General features: G+C 43.0%; 1 protein-coding gene across 3 annotated transcripts in view; it reads right to left on the bottom strand.

Moving 5' to 3' along the window:
- Positions 1–9,909: 9,909 nt before the first annotated feature.
- The window catches only part of EEF1A2 (eukaryotic translation elongation factor 1 alpha 2), a 94,734-nt gene continuing 85,797 nt past the window's right edge, over positions 9,910–18,846 (bottom strand). For all 3 annotated transcript variants that reach the window (XM_072633301.1, XM_072633300.1, XM_072633302.1), the window contains 4 exons: positions 18,432–18,582; positions 17,345–17,601; positions 13,070–13,304; positions 9,910–10,294 (listed from right to left, as the gene is read on the bottom strand). In XM_072633301.1, the coding sequence (XP_072489402.1) occupies positions 10,167–10,294; positions 13,070–13,304; positions 17,345–17,601; positions 18,432–18,582 (771 nt within the window). In that variant the 3' untranslated portion in view covers positions 9,910–10,166. The remainder of the gene's footprint in view (positions 10,295–13,069; positions 13,305–17,344; positions 17,602–18,431; positions 18,583–18,846) is intronic.

The following is an 18,846-nucleotide window of genomic DNA, read 5'->3' as shown; positions in this document are numbered from 1 at the left end:
CTGTCGGTATCTTGGGGTCCCCCTTCACCCCTCAACCTCGTCATTTATGGTTCCCTGACTGGGAAAAGCTGCTAATCTCAAGTTCTCCTGCTCAAACTGGAAGAGTGCAAGCTATCAACTTCCAGATGACAGCCCATGCTGCATACCAATCTCAGTCTGAATCCAAGGTCTCCAGCCCACTGGACCTGGCACCACCCAGGTTCTGAAGTCTGACCCCCTTGAACAGGACCCATCAAGGCAGGGACAGCTCTATGCCCCTTGCCAGCAGGAAGACGTTTCGGAAGCTGAGACCTTCGCCCTTTACCCCAAAAGAATTTGGGTTCAATCTGTTTGAGAGGGGAATGATGAGGTTCAGACTCTGGGAGCCTCCTTGAGCTCCCCTTGAATCTTTCCACTTAATCTGGCCTTTCTTACTCAAATCTAGTCTTCCCATTAGTTCCCGCAGTCTCAGGAAGGCTTTTCATTATCATTCTACTCCAGTCTCTGTTGCACCCCCCCACCCTTGATCCTATCAAAACCCCATTTCCCCAGGCTGCCAACCACTCCCATCAAGATCTGTATCCATTCCCATACTGCCCCTATCAAGGTCTCTGGATTGCCCCACCTGCTTCCCACCCAAACCCTCCATTGTCTGATATCCCCTGATAGCCTCCAGCTGTTACCAGCCTTTGACCCTCCTTGGATTCCCTCCTTGGACTTCTCCTCAAGACCCTTCCTAAATCCCTCCTCCCATCACCCTGGACTACCAGACCACCACCCCCCACCCCCAGATCCCCCCTATACTCTTTTCTGTATTTAAGTCCCATCTTGCCTCCATGAAGGCGCTCAGATTCAATCCAGCTCAGACCCTGTCTAGCTGGGATTCTATCTGGCCCGCTCGTGAATACAAGCATCACAAATGCTTAGGCTCCTTAAGAGGCAACCCAATTCGGCGAATCTTTAATAAACTTTGCTTTCTTTGGCTTTAAAAAAAAAAAAAAAGGAAAACAAATATTTAGAAAAAAGTTACTAATGATTTCTTAGTTGCCAAATCCAATGACTTTTTCTCAGTACTCATTGTCTTGGACCTCTCTGCAGCCTTTGACAATTACTACGACTCTCTGTTCCCTGATATTCTCTTCTCTCTAGGTTTTTAAGACACCACTCTCGGTTGTCTTCTTACCTGACTGCTCCTTCTCTGCCTCCTTTGTTGGATCCTCTTCCAGATCACTAGCTCTAACTATAGGTATCTCTCAGGATTCTGTCCTGGGCTTTCTTCTCTTCTCTCTTTACATTAATTTATTTTTTTATCTCATCAGCTCACATGGATTTAATTACCATCTCTCTACTGATGATTCTCAAATCTATTTATCCTGTCCCAAACTCTATACTGACCTCCAATCTCATATCTCCAATGGCCTTTCAAATATCTCAAATCAGATGTTCAGTAGACATCTTAAATTCAATATGTCCACAATGGAACCCATTCTCTTTCCACCTAAACCGCGCCCCCCCCCCCCCCCCACACACACACACACTCAATAGACTTCAGTGACTCCTTATTGCCTCCAGGATCAAATTCAAAACCCTCTATTCAGCTTTCAAAGCCCTTCATAATCAGTCCCCCTCCTACCTTTCCAATCTTCTGACACCTTACTTTCTAACTAGTACCCCTTGATCTAGTAACACTTGCATCTTGTTTTTCCATAAACAAGATACTCCACTGCTGGGATGTGGAGATTTTCACTGACTGTCCCCCATTCCTGGAATGCTCTTCCTTCTCATCTTTACTTACTTATCCCCTTGTCTTCCTTTAGGTCCCAATTAAAATCTCCATTGTTACTGGAAGCCTTCCCTAATCCCTCTTAATTCTAGAACCCTGCTTCTGTTCATTATTTATCTTGTGAATTATTGTTACTTATTTTTGTTATTTGTCTTATTCATAATCATTTATCTTTAACTAGTTCTCTTGTAGCTTGCTTTGTACATATTTGCTTGCATGTTTTCTCTTGCATTAGCTTATAAGATTTTTGAGGGCAGGGATTATCTTTTACCTCTTATGCATCCTCAGCACTTAGCATAATGTGTGGCACATAGTAGGTGTTTAATAAATGTTTATTGATTAATTGATTGAACTCTCTCCAGTTGTATACCCTCTAACAGTCTGCTCTACCTTTTTTTTTAATGTTTCTATTTCTATACTATTTAAAATTTTCTATTAAAGCTTATGGTTATTTATAATCATTTTATTCTAAGCATATAAGTGTGCAGTTTAAGATCAAGAAAAGAGAAGCTAACTCAAAAAGGAGAGGAGATTTTTGTTTCCCCCCAGTTCAGTTTGAAGTGGGAGGTAACAAACTAATTAAAGAAGAGTTTCCTTCCATTTTAGTAATATCCTAGAGGTTAATTATGCCCTAGATTGTCTTTTGAACCTAGAGAGAGATTTATCAAGGGAACAAAGCTGTAGCCATGAGAAGTGGAATTTGTCATGGTGGCTCAAATAATCATCCTCTGTATGTAACATATAGCCAAGCCCTACTTGCTTACATATTCATAAGTTGGGTATGGAAGATGCTTCACTTCAAAAAAATTGGCTTTAGAATGCCCTGTGAAAAAGGACAAAGAAAATGAAGACTTAATTACTCCTCCCCACTGACTCCTCCCCCAACTCTCTTCTGATTGGCTTTGCTCTCAGATAGTTGGTAACTGTCTCTGAGTTTATTTATGATATAATGGCTCTATCCCTCCTAGGAGTATTTGCATCCTAATGAATTCAAAATTACTTTCAGGGCCAGTAAAGCTTTCAAGACCCAAAGGAATGAAAGAGAATGGAATTTCAGGTGCCAGGAAGGTGCCAGAGGTTACTTGGGGGACATGAAGCCCTGCCCAATTCACTTCATATAACATCATCTATTGCCCCTACATCTAGGACCAGCCATGTCACTTGAGGTTGTAGCAATTCCTGGATATTCCAGCCTCTTTTTAATTGCAAGGCCAGAGCCCTAGGACACTCTACCTCACCCTTAGGTTTCAAAAGTCATTGCATGAACAAAAACATGACCAGTATACACACATACACACACCATACACATATGAACACACAGTCATGCCTGTCCCTTTTTGTGTATGTAGAACCAGCTTATTGGTAAAATTAACATTAAACTTTATAAATGCTGAAACAGTAAAAATGGAAGAAAGAGCTGCAGCTACCCTTTGGGCAAGTTCAATCTAGCCAACCGTGGGGGTTATCAACTATCCTCATCAGCCAGCAGCAGCCTCTTATCAAAATATTATTCCTTTGTTCTGACATCTTAGTGGAATTCCACCAGATGGCAGCCTTGAGACCACTTCCAGGAAATGAAAACCTGAAAGGTTTGTAATATGACACAAGGATACACACACACACACACACACACACACACACACACACACACACACACACGCAAGCATGTGAGATAAAAATCTCAAAGCCTCCTAAGTACCCCAGAGCAAGTGGACAGCACATCCAACAATACAACTAAATATAACAGTTTCCTTGGTTTCTAGAATTTGTATCTTAAACCTGGAAGAAACCGTAAAGACCAGCTAGTCCAAGATCCTAACTTTTCTAAGGAGTAAACTAAGCCTCAGAGAATGAGAATGTCTTTCCCACTGTCACACAACCAGCTAGTAGCAAAATTAGATGTAAAACCCAAGTCTCCTGATTGCCTAGTGTTTCCACTGAACTTTGAGATAGTCTAGCAGTCCTATGAGTTCCTTTCTTGCCTTTTGAAAGGCATTAAATGTGTTTTGATTTCCTTCATAGTCTTCAATCTGATTGGCATTTAATATGATTTGTTGAAGAGTTTCAATATTATTACCAAATATTCTCAATTATCAAAATGAAGTGGGCTTTGGGGGTGACCCTCCCCATTGTGCGATGTATCTTTGGAAGACATCACGTGATGCTTTTTCTACTATATTTGGCCGCCACACCCAGGAGAAGAGCCCAGGCAATGGTTCCCATTGCTGGCTCTAATTGATAAATAGCCTCTCTCGAAGCTTCTCCAAACTGTTGAGTGCAGATTGAAGTTTCATAAATTGGATTCTACTTTTCTGCTGACACATGATCACTTCTGAGATACTCCAATAATATTTCTGGTGGAACTTGGAGGTATAAATGGGACCTACGGAGAATGGAGCCCTTCAATTGTAAAGTTCTGTTCTAGCACCATTCACCCATCTCCCTTATCCCTATTAGGGAAATTATCTATTAGTTTGCTTTTTAAAGGAGAATATGAAAAACCTCAATGTATTTGTGATTGCAAATTTGACCTAAAGTTCCCATAAATATCTTACTATTCCAAGAAACTTTGTGAACTATGAAACTGCCTTGACATTTCTGGAGAAAGAGAAAGCTGGCTTTTCCTCAGTGATTCAGACTCCTGTTTTAACAGGCACTAGTTGAGCTAGAGCTAGAGAAGGAAACGGGGGAGGGGAGAAGAAAGATGAAAGTGTCCAGTGTGCATTTTCTGAGGCAAGTAGTCCTCAAGGTGACTCCTCACCACCTCCTTCCAAAAAATGTGTCCTCCCTTATATCTGGCTTGAAATAAGAACTTTCTTGTATTAAAAAAAAAATACATCATCTCTCTAGGGAGTAAGGCCACACTCCCTGCACAAGAGGCCATATAGTCTGCACAGTCATTATCAGGAGGCTATTTCATTTGAAATACAAATTCATTACCGTGAATGGGAACTGATGGAACACATATATTGGTTTTGTTTAACAACGACCTGGCCACCAAGATGGTCCTTGTGGATCTGCTACCCCCCAGTGGACTCTTGGAGAAGTCACTTTAGAAACTGGAATCTGTTCATGCAATTATTCTCTGGGTTCCCACCCAACCCACATGGTTGCTCAGCAAAGAGAATTCTGCTCTCAAATTTCAGAAGGCTAAAATCAATCAGATAATAATATCTTGCTTCAAATAGAGCCAAATCCATCACAATCCTCAGCAAAACCAAGGACATGAATTCACAGAGGTCAGATATAGGGTCCAGGAAAGTCATAGAATAGATGTAGGGTCCTACAAGTCATAGAATCACAAACTTAAAGCTGGGAAGGAAATTTAGTTTAAGTCTCTCAAGGTCTATAGAGATGAAGTGATTCAACCAAAGACCAGATTTGAATATAGGACCTTGGACTTGTCCTGTGACTCCAAATCTAGTATTCTTTTTCATTGTACTGTGTTTAGTTGGGTCTGGTATTCTGAAAGTTTTTTTTCTGTATCTTTATGGAAAGACTAGTGACTCCTATTGTCATAATTCATAGCAGGGATCATTAACCTGGAGTCCATGATTTTTTTTCAAATATATTGTATTTGTATTTCAACTATATTTCAGTTCCTCATCTATAAAATGAGCTGGAGAAGGACATGGCAAACCACACCAGTGGTCTAGCCAGGAAAACCCCAAATGGGGTCAAAAAGAGTTGGACCCAATTGAAATGTTTCAGAATCAAATATCAGATTCTTTTTGGCATTCAAAACTCTTCATAACCTGACCTTCTCATATTTCCACGCTTCTTATACTTACCCACATATCATACCACCCATGTGATCTAGTGAAACCTGCCTCCTTGCCATTCTTCCAACATGAATACTTTATCTCCTGATTCTGGGCATTTTTATGGGGCATCTAGATGCTACAATGAATAGAGTGCCATGTCTAGAACTGGAAAGATTCATCTTCTTGAGTTCAAATACGGCCTCAGACTTAATAACTGTGTGAGACTGGGCAAGTCGCTTAACCTTGTTTGCCTCAGTTTCCTCATCTGTAAAATGAGCTGGAGAGGGAAATGGCAAACCATTGCAGTAATCCTACCAAGAAAATCTCAAATGGAGTCACAAAGAGTCAGACAAGACTGAAATGACTAAACAACAAAAAAATTCAACATACCTTAGTTTCTTCGTGACTTTATGTATTTTGTCTTCTGAACTTAAAAACATTATTCTGACAGGGAGGTCTATAGGCTTCCCCAGAAGACGAAGAAAAGGGTCAGGGTCTAAGAAATATCAATGAGTATTCTGAATTCATAGATTTAGAGTTGGAAGAGACATTAGAGATCACCTACTTTGACCTCATGATAAATAGACTTGCCCAAGGTCACACAGGGCGTAAGAGGAAGAATCAGGATTTGAATCCAGGTCTTCTGGCTCCAGTCAGTGTTATATTATTCTGAGTCATACTTGGCTTTCCAGGGGTTAAATTTCTGTGTTTTTAAGAGATGTATGACCCCCATTTATTACAATCTGTAGCCAAAAAGCAGGTCCAGGGGAGCTAAGAAATTCAACATCTTGCAGCCACTAGGAATTAGAATTCAAACTTTGTAGCAGATTCTATAAGCTGTTAGTATGTGCCTTGAGAAAACTCCTATACTGATGGGAATTTGCTTTCTCATTTGTCTTCACACCATCTTTATTAAGGGACAAGTGTTAACACATTGATTTCAGTTTTTTCAACCTTGTGATTTTGTATTAATACTTGTCTCATTGAGTTAGTGCTTTCTGTTTGGCACACTCTAATTTTCAGGGAGTCCTATTCAGGAATAAGGTTCATCACCCTCTCATTTAAGCTATTAATTCTCCTCATTCTTTCTCCTATAGCTCTTTTTTCACTCAAATCAAAATTATCTTTTGTATCTCTTGCTTTTTTTTTGTCCAAATACTCTTGCAGTCTGTAGCCAAATCATTCCTTTTCCTGAGGGTCTATTTGGACTTGCTATGGAATTATTCCCTTCTGGATTTACTTCTTGGGCTTCTGTCAGTTTATAGTATTTCTTACCTGTGTTTTGTTCTGTTTATTCCTATCTAAAGTCTCAGTTTCTGGGACTATGTACTTTGCAAATATTCTGCTCTTTCTTATATTCTTGGATGGGATGAGCAAGCCATGCTTAGTCATTGACATGGTGACTAAGAAGAGACTCCACCCTCGGCAGGAATTCCTGGGTTTGGCTCAGACCCCTGCTAGCTCAACCTAGATTTTATCCTCAGCCTTTTTTCTATCTACATTTTGTACCATAATGGATGGAGAATTAACTCCATCCTTTGATGTGATCCTGACAGACCCCAATCAGATTTTGTTGATTGTGCTGGCAGTAGACCTCCTGGGAGACCTAAGGTGCTTTGCTTTCCAAGGGCTGTCCTGGACCTTTCTCTTTCTGTAGCTCAGGTGCAGGCTGCCTGTGTGCTTCTATCCCTGCCTCCTGCTGAGGCTGAGGTACAGGCTGACAGGCTGCTAGGCTACTGGCCCTGGACTGCCCCTCTTTTCTATGGTGGCTTGGATGTGGACTATCTGGCCCTTTAGTGCCTGGGAGCCAGGCTGCCCCTGTCTACTATGTTGGCTTAGGACTGCTGGTGATCTGTCTTCCAGCTCCCCTGGTTGGTCTCCACTCAGCTTCTATGGGTTTCTGGTAGGTTTCTTGTATGATTCTGAACTAAATAGAGGAGCTTAGAGGCATTTCGCTGTGCTTTTCTTGATCTTTGTGCCTTATGGTACATTTTTAGAGCTTTTCCTGGTATATTTATGGAGACTTTCACTCAGCTCCTTTATGCCTTATTTTACTGCTGTCATTGCAAGCTTCCTAGTACATCCATTCCAAAGATGGGAAAATTAAAGGGATGATCAGTCACTTCACCTGATTCCCTTCAGTGGCACTGATAGAAACAGAGACTAGGCATCCTGATTCTCAGTTCAGCTCTATCTCCATGGCTAGATTCTACTAGAGAATTAAGAAAAAGCTGAGCCTGGAAATGGTTTCCAGAGAAGAAACTGCAATGAGAAAGAGGGAAGTGGAAGGTGGGAGTTTAATGGGTGATTAGCTGAACTAAATCAACAGGGCTGTTTGGTGGTGAGCTGACCCTACACCTAACTCACCTGGAAATGTTCTCTTTGCCCCAGCACTGCATTTCCTCAACCAGCTCTGACCCACCCCCAATCCTTCTTCTCTCACTAATTCCATAGCCACTAAACTGTATGACTCCCTGGTCCTATCCTGCCCTCCTTATTCCAGATCTCACCTGACAACCCAGCATGCTCACCTCCCCTCTTTAAGCTGAATCCTGCTCCAAGAAAATTAAGTAGATTTCTGAATCAACTTGCTGCTTTGGAAAAGTTCCATAAATATGACCTGACCATCTTCCCAGTCATGGAAGGATTCAGCTAGTCAGGACCACCATCAGAGAAGGCTGGTACCCCAGCAGGGCAGCTGGATCATTAGGGCATACGACCTTGAGTTTTTGCAGAGAACATAAAACACTCATGCATGACTGGGCTGTTCAGCTTAAAGAGGCTGTGTTATCAAATGAGACTCATTGAACCAAATACAGACACTTCCATGAGGAAAGTACAAGGTCAGCCAATCCCTCCAATCCTAGATTCTCAATCCAACAGGGATACTGAGTAATGGTTTGGAAGTCAAGGGGACAGCCCCACTTCACTGATGATGATGGCAACCCAACAGGTCAGACATCCTCAAGCATTCCTCTGTACCCTTTACTAACCACATACCTGGATATTGGTATCAGCATAGACATGAGACCTATAAGTACAATGTGGAGAGGAATAATAGCTAGCTCTAGGCTTCTTCAAATAATTAATCCTGCTCCCACTCCCACCTACTCCAGGTATATCAGCTCCTATTTGAATGGTGGAGTGTTTTATTAGCCTGATGATTTTGTGCCCTATTGGAACCCGAATGTTCCTTCTGGGGTAATTAATCTCTTAGCCTCAGCCCTGAGAATAGAACATGTATGTGGCCCCTCCATAGTTCAATTTCTGCCGTAGATAGGCCCAAGAAAACTCCAGATGTCTAGATATTGGCATCAAGAATTTACCATTCTTTTGAGATAAAAATCTTAAAACTTTGAGGAGGCAGACCAAGACCAACAAAGGCATCTAGGGAACTAGATTTCTGTGAACCTAACAGACATGACTGCACAATAAAGCTCTGAAATTCTGACTATGTAAAAGGGCAGCATGGGGCTGTCAATGGGGTAATTTGGCTAGAAGATGGGATTCGTGGGTCCAACGCTGGATCTGCCACTGCCTGCGTGTGTGATGTTACACAATTCACTTCTCTGGATTCTGACTTCCTCATCTCAAAACAGGGACAAAAACACCTACTGAGGTTACTTCAATGAGCTCCTATAAGGAACTGCTGAGAAAATGGATGAGAAAATGCTTTGGAAAAGTATAAAGGCCCGATTAAATGTGTGATGTTAATATTAGTCCTTGTCCCCATTCTTGGAGCTCCACCTTGGGTGTGAACAAGGAATTTGTGAGCTGGCTCCACACATCAAGGAAGGGTGACTTAGGAATAGAAACTATCTTATTAGACTTAACTTTCACACCAAGTATTGACTTCTCTCGAGGCATGGGGGGAGGGGTATTGGTGAACCTAGGGTTTTATAGATGTAAGGATCTCCTAGTATGGAAAATCCCTCCACAGACACACATCAGCAACTTCCATTCCTCTCAGAGAGCTACCTGAGGCACCGAGAAGTGAAGTTACACAGCCAGGGGTGGGATTCGAGCCCACATCTTCTTTACTCCCAGACCAGCCTGCTATTCACTGTGCACCTCTCTGATTTTCTTGAACCTGGCAGCTAGAGTATAATTCTCCATCCCCAAAATGTACCAGGGAAGAACCTAAAGGACAGAAAAATCCCAAGTCTTGGTCTCCAGCTACAGGCTGAACCAACTGGAAAGAAAGTGTCATCCCCACCCTTTTCCCCAGTGGCTAGACTCCAACACTGAATCAGTGGGTCTCTTGCCCTCGCTCCCAGAGCACCAAAGACAAATGTGCATACACACACATACACACACACACACACACACATATGCATATATATACACCATACATGTATGAATACACACAGTCATGCCTGTCACTTTTTGTGTATATGTCGGATCAGTTTATTGGTAAAATTAACATTAAGCTTCACAAACGCTGGGACAGTAAAGCTTCACGAACGCTGGGATGTGCTTTTCCTTTTAAAGAATTTCCACTGGACCTTGATAATGAGCATCCAGTCGTTGACATATAAACTCTTACAAGCGGATGTGCACACATGCGCCTCAGGGGGGAGAAGGTGGCAGCGTCTGGGAGCTGGGGAGGGCTTCTGCACCATGCACAGGGAGCCCACAATTCATTTCCCAGCTTTCTGGGCCTTCTGTGCAGACTTGGTCACCTTGCCTGCCCCTCCGCTCTTCTTCTCGACGTTCTTGATGACACCTACAGCCACAGTCTGCCTCATGTCCCGCACGGCAAAGCGACCTGTGGAACAGGGGGAGAGGAGGAGAGTGAGAGTACAGACCAGGCCCCATACACACCTGCATCCACAGAAGAGCCAGCAGGCCTATCCCAAAGAGACCAGTCCTCTGCTTCCCTCTCCTACTTCTTGACCAATCTGTTACATAGACTATTTTACAGATTATAATAGCCTCCTGAGAGGCAGCATAGAGATAGAAAACTGTCCTTGAAGACAGGAAGATCAGGAAGACCAACTCTGCCACATGCTGACGGTGTGACCCTGGGCAAGTTACCTAATTTCTCAGTACTCTAGACAATTCTCCAAGACTAAGTTGCAAGGTGTTGACCTGCTTTGGTAGAGGGAGTTTCCTCACCTGGAAATCCCCTATATCAACAAAATCACAAGTCTAGTTCCTGTCCCTTTCCCTAACACCCTCCCAAATGGTCTTCCCACTTCCAGTCTCTGTCCTCTCTAACGCACCTTCCATGTAGCTACTCAAAAAATTTTCTTAAGGCACAGATCTGATTATGCCACTCCCTTGCTAAAAAAAAAAAAAAAATCAGTAGTTCCCTATTTCCTATACATAGTCCTCAGGCGGGCCTTGAAGGTCCTTCACAATCCCTAACTTTCCTGGTTGATCTCAAACTAGTATACTTTAAGCACTCAACATTCCAGACAAACAGGTCTACTATCTGTTCTTCAAGCCTGACATGCCATGTCTTACCTCTATTTGCACCAGTCACTGCCCTGATCCCTCACCTCCACCTCTCAGAATCTTTATCTTATCACAGGAGCACTGATCTAGAGCTGAAAGGAGTCTTAAATTTTATCTAGATTAAAGATTTAGAGCTGAGGTCATCTAATCCAACTCCACTTTGCAGATGGGGAAACTCAAGCAGAGGTAGCAATATATATTTGGGGTTGGTTGTTAACTCAGAGGTCATCTAGTCCAACCTGCTAACTTTACAGATGAGGAAACCAAGTCCCAAGAAGGTTAAGAGACTTGCCTGAAGTCACCTAGGTCATAAACATTGCAGGTGGAATTTGAACTCAAATCCTCTGACTCCAGGGTCAGTGCTGTCTCTACTGCACCATGCTCCTTCACTTTAGGCCCTTCCTTCAAGGTTCTGACTCAGATGCCATCTCTTCTGTCATCTTTTCCTTGTCCCCTTTTTGTCAAGACATTCTCTCACCTCAAGTTTGCTATAGTGATTTGGCCAGCCTCTACCTAGCCCAATTGCTCCCTCATTTTTACCCACATACACATTATGGTTTTAACAGGCTCCAATTACTGTCCTTCATTCTCAAAGAGGACAGAAATGATATCACTGTTGGAGTCAAGTACAATGTGTCCGACTCTGGCTGATCAGACCCATATGAGCTTGGAATACTCTATCTTACATGTTGTATGCTTTGGGTAGAATGTAAGCTTCTTGAAGCAAAGGACTATTTCTTTTTTATCTTTTTTTTGTTGGGGGGAGAGGGGATTGGTCTGTGGACACCCAGTACTGAACATAGTACTTTGTACATAGTCAGTGCTTCATAAATATGTTTCCTCCCAAAAAAAGGTTTGGGGGTTTTTTTCCACCTGGCATTTCAACAGAGTGGGGGACACCTCTTGTGGAAACTCATTGTTAATAAATCTGTTCATTTATATTCCTGAAGTACTGAGAGGTTAAGTGATTAGCCCATGGCCACACAGCCAGCATGTAACAAAGGCAAGGCTTGACCCCAAGTCTTCCTACTAAAGGCAGCCCTCTGTCCACTAAGATAAGCTGCCTCCCTATTCAACTGTCAACTGCTTATCACTCTGGGCCAGAATCTCCATCAGGTTCCATATCAGGTTTATTTCCCTAAAGAATATGCCTCCTTGCCCTTTCAAGGAGTCCTACTCTTAAGTTGGACATGATTCCTCTTCATCCCCCAATCATCTACAAGTCTGCAGCAGGGATAGGACTGACCCTGGTGAGCAGCTTTAAAATGGCTAAGAGTTAGGGACCAGGGGTCTGGAGCAGTACAAGCTGGGTTGAAGAACTTTCCTATCTGTATGGAAACTAGCCTCATTTCTGCTCCCTTTGGTCCCTCATCTTCTTCCTCTTCCCTTCCTAAAGTTATTGTAGTGCCCTTGAGTACAGTCAAGAGGTCCTGAATTCAGGGAGGGATGTGATTTCTAAGAGATCTCCGTTCACCCCAAGGGATAGGCCCTCCATTCTCAAGCCTAAAGGCATTCTAAAATGCTTTCAGCTGGTAGATTGGAGAACTCATTGTGTACAATTCAGAGTATGGGCCCCCAGCACACACAGACATTCTTGGTCCTATCATTCAAAAGGTCTGAGCTGACTAGGGGCAAAATACGGCTCTCATCAACTATAGTATTTTCTCAGTATATGAATATATATCCTCAAAGCAGCTTTGAGGATTAATCACAGCAAATTTTTAATTTTTGGTCAATTTCCCTAACCATCTAGTATGTTCCAGGTCCTATCAGGCCCCTACACTCTACCTGATGTGCCTAAGAGAAGACCAACTGAACCTAACAGCACTTTGAGCCCAAGCTAGATAGGGGGAAAAGGTATATGTATATTACAAGAAAATCTTGCAGCATACTCCTAAACTACCATAACTGACTTTGGGGTTATCTGATGTTTGAAATTATCTGTTATTTACAATTATCTATAACACTTAGTGTGGATAATGGAGAGTTGGTTGTAAATACAGGATCCCTGTTTCTGTAACTCCTGATAAGATTTCTGTACAATGTCTGTTGAATGGAAGAGAGAAGCCAAGCAGTTTCTCACCAAGAGGAGGATACTGGGAGAAGCTCTCCACACACATGGGCTTGCCAGGGATCATTTCCACAATAGCAGCATCTCCAGATTTCAGGGATTTTGGATTATCTTCCAGCTTCTTGCCAGAGCGCCGATCAATCTTCTCTTTCAGCTCAGCAAACTTGCAGGCAATGTGGGCAGTGTGGCAGTCGATGACAGGCGAGTAGCCAGCACTGATCTGCCCTGGGTGGTTCAGGATAATGACCTATAAAACATAAGAGAAAGCTGAGCTCAGCTTCTGACCAAGTATCCCCCAAGTGCACCACACAGGGTCCCACTCTTCCTTCAACATGCACATCAAGGACCATGTTCTACAGGAAAAGTTTCCTGTTCCCCCCAATTACAAGTGCTCTTTTCTCCAAAATTAACTGGTTTGTATTTATTGTCTTTAAATTTATTCTGTCTTTAAGTTCTTGTTGTCTCCTCTATTAGAATAATATTATATACCATTTTAAGGCTTGCAAAGTGTTCTACAAATATTTCCTTATTTGATCCTTACAATAACCCTGGGATAGAGGTGCTATTTTTATTCCCATTTTACAGGTAGGGAACGTGAGGCAGATAAGAGTTAATTGATTTGCCCAGGGTCACAGAGCTAGTGAGTATCTGAAACTGGATTTGAACTCAACTTTTCTTGACCCCAGGTCCAGTATTCTATCTATAATGCCACTGAGCCACCCCAGGTGTAATGTGATATGTACTGATGGGTCCCCTTTGATTAGAGATTGCTTCATTCTTAGGACTCGTATCCCTAGTGCCTAGCATGTACTTAATAAGTGCTTGCAGACTGATTGATTGACATATAAGTGACATAGCACCACCATCAGAGAATCCCTATCTAAGGGAAAACATAGTCCAATGCCTAGGAAGCTCTAAATCTGATAAGGACCTAGACTGGACCTCAAAGAGTGTTGTGTATGATAAAGAAAGCCCCAACCCTTAAGCACACCACTCACTGCTTTCTGGAAGAACTTGGCTGTATTCGTCTCTAAAAAACCATACATCTCCTGGAAACATTACAAGTTCTTGAACTGTTCTCAATCCTGCTCCAACCTGTAACTTCCTGTTAGGCTTGAGGAAGGAACCACACCTTCACTGGATCTCACCCACAACAAGGGCTCAATCACAGTCAGACAACCAGGCAAACTGAGGGTGTTTTTACCTTTCATTTCTTAAATCAACCACAGCCAGTTCCCTTCCCAGATACAGCTGTGGCTTAATGCTGGCAAAGGTTCACATTGCCAGGCCACATGAAGCCCTTACTAATTCGAATGCTTGGAGAAAGAGGCCTCTGACAAACTAAGCAAGAGGGGTGAGGAGAAAAGCAAGGGTCAGGGACCTGAGTCTAGGAATGACTGGCAAAGCTACACATCAATAATGAGCCACTGGGATGGTGTACAGGAATCAGGAAGCCCTGCCTGTCTCCAAGTTGGACACAATGGAGTGGCACATAATCACTCCAGTTACTCTTGGGAAATATAATGAGATAGTTTCCAGGTGTAGCCAAACAATTCTGGCTAAATCTGCTCCTGCAGAGGAAAATAAGCAGGCCTCAGCACAGGGCCTTGGCACCACATATACATAGCCTTGGTATTGGTAATTTTGAAGAGAAGGTAGAGTGCTGGCTGAGGGCTTCTCTTCTATGACTGCAAGATGTTCCTGATGCCTCCTCTAGGGTCAGCACTAAAACTGTACCCAAAGAATCACCTTATTCAAAAACCTCGGTAGGCCAGCTTTGGCCTTACCTTGCCCAGTTTCAGGCCTTGGTCTCACTTTCAAGACATCTAATCTTTTACTCATCTCTGTGACCCTGGGTAAGTCATAAAAAAAAAAAACCCTGTTTGCCTCAATTTCCCCCCCGTAAAATGAGGGTAATAATAGCAACTACCTCACAAGGTTGTTATAAGGGCCAATATGAAAATCTTTATAAAAGTGCTTAGCACAATGCCTGACACAGCAGGCATGCTCATTCCCTGCCCCCTTCCCTTTCGGCCACCATGTTCACATTTGGTACATCACTTCCAATCCCTTCCCACCTGAGAATGGAACTCTGACCCTAGAGTGACCCTAGGATTTGATAGGCCAGTTTCTACCTAATGTTGCTTGATCACAAGCTTCCACCACACTTTCCTCTCCCCTCCTCTTTCCAGTTCCTCAGCTCTTCATTATGTGTTAGCCTCCCCAGTTAGAATATAAGCTCCCTGAAGTGTCTTGCTTCCATATATTTGTTTCCCTAGCATATATCACAGTGTCTGGCACATAGCAAAGATATAAATGCTCTATTATCTATCTACCCATCCATCTGTGCACCCACTCATCTACCCATCTGTCTCTCCATCTATCATCTATCTTTAGTGGTTCCCTATTGCCTCAGTAGTACAAAATATAAATTGGTATTTAAAGTTCTCCACAAAGTGATTTCAAGTTACCTTTCCAGTCTTATTCACATTATACTCCTTCATATACTCTGGGCTACAGTCAAGTTGGACTATTGGCTCTCTCTGCCCTCCATATGCCATCTCCTGCAATTCATCTGCTGTGAATTAACATGTGCCATCCCAAGTGCCCAAAATGCATCCCCCCTCCTCATTTCTTCCTGTCAGAATCCTTTGCTTCTGCTGAGGCTCAGCTCAAGCATGATCTCCTTGATCTCTCTTAACCAAAAGTGTTCTCCTGCTTTGAATTTTACCAGGAGCACAGAGAAAAGCTTCTTTCACCAGACTGCATTCAACCTTGTATTGTACTTATCTGGATATATACCACATGCCCCCTAAAAGAAGGTGAGTTCCCAGAGGGTAAGGATTGTGTTATTTTGTATCTTTTTATCCCTAGCACCAGATACAGTGCCTTATATAGTAGTTGCTAAACAAATATTTGTTGAGTTATATTGACTTGAGAATCACAGAATGTTAGAACTGATTGAGACCTCAAAAAACATCTAATCCAACATGCAAAGAAATGAGAAAAGTAGGGCCCAGAAAGGATTCTTAGAGGTCATCTGGTCCAACCTCCTCATTTTATAGATACAGATGAAAAAACTGAGATTGAAAGAGATAGAGAGAGATGGATGAAGAGAAAGGAAGGGAAGGGAAGGGAAGGGAAGGGAAGGGAAGGGAAGGGAAGGGAAGGGAAGGGAAGGGAAGGGAAGGGAAGGGAAGGGAAGGGAAGGGAAAGGAAGGGAAAGGAAGGGAAGGGAAGGGAAGGGAAGAGAAAAGTTTGCCAACACACAGGTAGTCTGTGGCAAAGCTGGGACCCAGGTCCTCTGCCTTCAAGTCCATATGCTACCTCCAAGTAGACCCTCAGACTTTTGACCTAAGTCGAGAGGAGCATGGTTCCCTTTTGGAACAATAAACTCTAAGGGAATCCTCTTTATGGAATTCCTGCCTCCAAAGCCTAAACACCAGAAGGCCTTCTGGACAATCATAAGCTCTCTGTGTGCCAGAGTTTGCTCTCACAGTTCACCAGCAGTGTGGCTGGTTACCTTCCATATTTCCAGGACTATGGCAGGAGAATGGCCCATGGGTTCAGTTAGAAGAGCTCTAATATCACCCATTACCTTGGCAAGTTGGAGAATATCCTTCTCCCAAAAACTCAATTACAGGTTCATACCTCTAGTATTCATGAACAAGAGTATCCCTGTCCTCAACTCACTACCTGGGTGACCTTGAGCAAGTCACTTGCCTTCCCTGGGTCTCAGTCTCATCCTCTATAAAATGAAGAGGCCTAGATGGCCTCTGGCATCCCCTTCATCTTCTAGATCTAAATGACTATGACTCTAAGAAGCTGATACAATAAAACTGGGGTGTTAATCATAAAGGGAAAAGGGTTCCAAGTCTCCAGTTTCCTGGTCCATAGTTTTACCTGAAGATTAGTTTACCTCTCCTTATTGAGGCCCCAGTCTACACCCCACTCCCCAGAATCCCACCATTACCCCCAAGATGGGTCATTTAATTAACAAGACATCAGACAAACCTGTAAGTGACTTCTGTGGGAAGTCACTAGGGCTAAAGTATATCACAAAATCTATCAGTGAGGAAAGTAAAACTAGAAATCAACTTGTGAATGATGAGGGACCACCCTCCCATCATCTCCAGAGGCCATTAGCCCAGTCCTCTACATTCCATTCCTCCCACAAACTGCCCTCTTCCTGTCTCATTAACCTCATTTTCTGCCACCCTCCCTTCCTTCCTCCTTAACCCATACTTTCTTGCCTATCATAAGACAGAGAAAAGAGGCTGTATTTACCTGGGAGGTGAACTGAGCAGCTTCCTGGGGAGGATCTGACTTGCTGTCACCACAGACATTGCCACGGCGGATGTCCTTGACAGACACATTCTTCACATTGAATCCTACGTTGTCTCCAGGAAGGGCCTCACTTAAGGCCTCATGGTGCATCTCCACCGACTTCACCTCAGTAGTGATGTTTACAGGAGCAAAAGTCACCACCATTCCTGGCCGAAGGATCCCTGTCTCCACTCGGCCCACAGGCACTGTTCCAATCCCTGAGAAGAGTCAAGAGAGGGGGAAATCAAGGAGACACAAATAATCTAGAAAAAGAGAAGTTCCTGAAAATTCTGATGACTATAAAGGGAGATTCCAGGGTCAAAGACCACCATGGGGGTATGGATCATTGAAATCCACCAATAATCCAAAGATTTCATTTCAGCCAAAAGCTCCCCCCTCTCTCCCAAACTTTTTATCAAAATTGCGAACTGAATTAATTTGAGTTTCATTTTTTGCTCCTGTCCCCACAGGGCTTCTGAATCACAGGATTAAAAGCAGGAAGAGACCTTAAAGGTTAAGTCCAAGCCTCTCATTTTTCAGATGAGGAAACTGAGGCACAAAAAAGTTAAGTGACTTGCCCAGGATCATACAACTAAGAAGTTTCCGAGGCAGTATTTAAACTCAGACCTTTCTAACTCCAAGTCCAATGCCCTATACATTATATAGTGCTGGAGGTGGTAATAATAAACTGAAATGGCTACAATAGAAAAATCAGAAATTGAGCAGGAAGGAGAGAAATAATTAGCCAGGCAGATGGAAACAGACAGACAGACTGAGATTCACATCATACCCAAGACAAGACTAGAATTCCAAGTCCAGAGCTCTCTATCATCTTTATGTATCTAGTCCTTTCTAGGCTTTCCTGGGGTCTATGTCATTCATTCATTAGTCAATAACTTTAATGAGTATCTATTGCATATAAGACTCCTATGTTGGTGTTGAGGTGGATGGCCAAACAAGCCCATTCCCTGTCTCATAGAGCTTACAGTGTATTCTATGAGGTTTAAGCAAAGACAGGGAACAGCAAAGAAGAGACTGGAATTCTCACCTCCAATCTTGTAGACATCCTGAAGTGGGAGGCGCAAGGGTTTGTCTGTTGGGCGGGTAGGGGGCAGGATGGTATCCAAGGCTTCCAGCAGGGATACACCACTGGCATTTCCTTCCTTCCGTTCCACCTTCCAACCCTTAAACCAAGGCATCTGGAGAACAGAAAAGACAATGATGACATCCAGGGCAACAGCCCAACTGAGCTAAATCAAGAAAAAGCTGAGCTAGTCATTGCTAAGTACAGGGTGGGCCAATCAGCCTGAATCTGTTTGCCATGGATCCCTGGGAATGTCTACTCTTGAATCAAGGATGTCATGGACAGCTCCTAGTGGCTCCTTCACCAGTCAGTTTTTCTTACTCCTCAAAAGCACAGGAAGTTCTCTAATCTCAGGAGGCATTCTAGCTTTGACTTCCTG

This window comes from Notamacropus eugenii, chromosome 1 (genome assembly GCF_028372415.1).
Source record: "Notamacropus eugenii isolate mMacEug1 chromosome 1, mMacEug1.pri_v2, whole genome shotgun sequence".
NCBI classification, from domain to species: Eukaryota; Metazoa; Chordata; class Mammalia; order Diprotodontia; family Macropodidae; genus Notamacropus; species Notamacropus eugenii.
The sequence above is the reverse complement of the archived record's forward strand: the minus strand, read 5'-3'. Positions and strand labels throughout refer to the sequence as shown.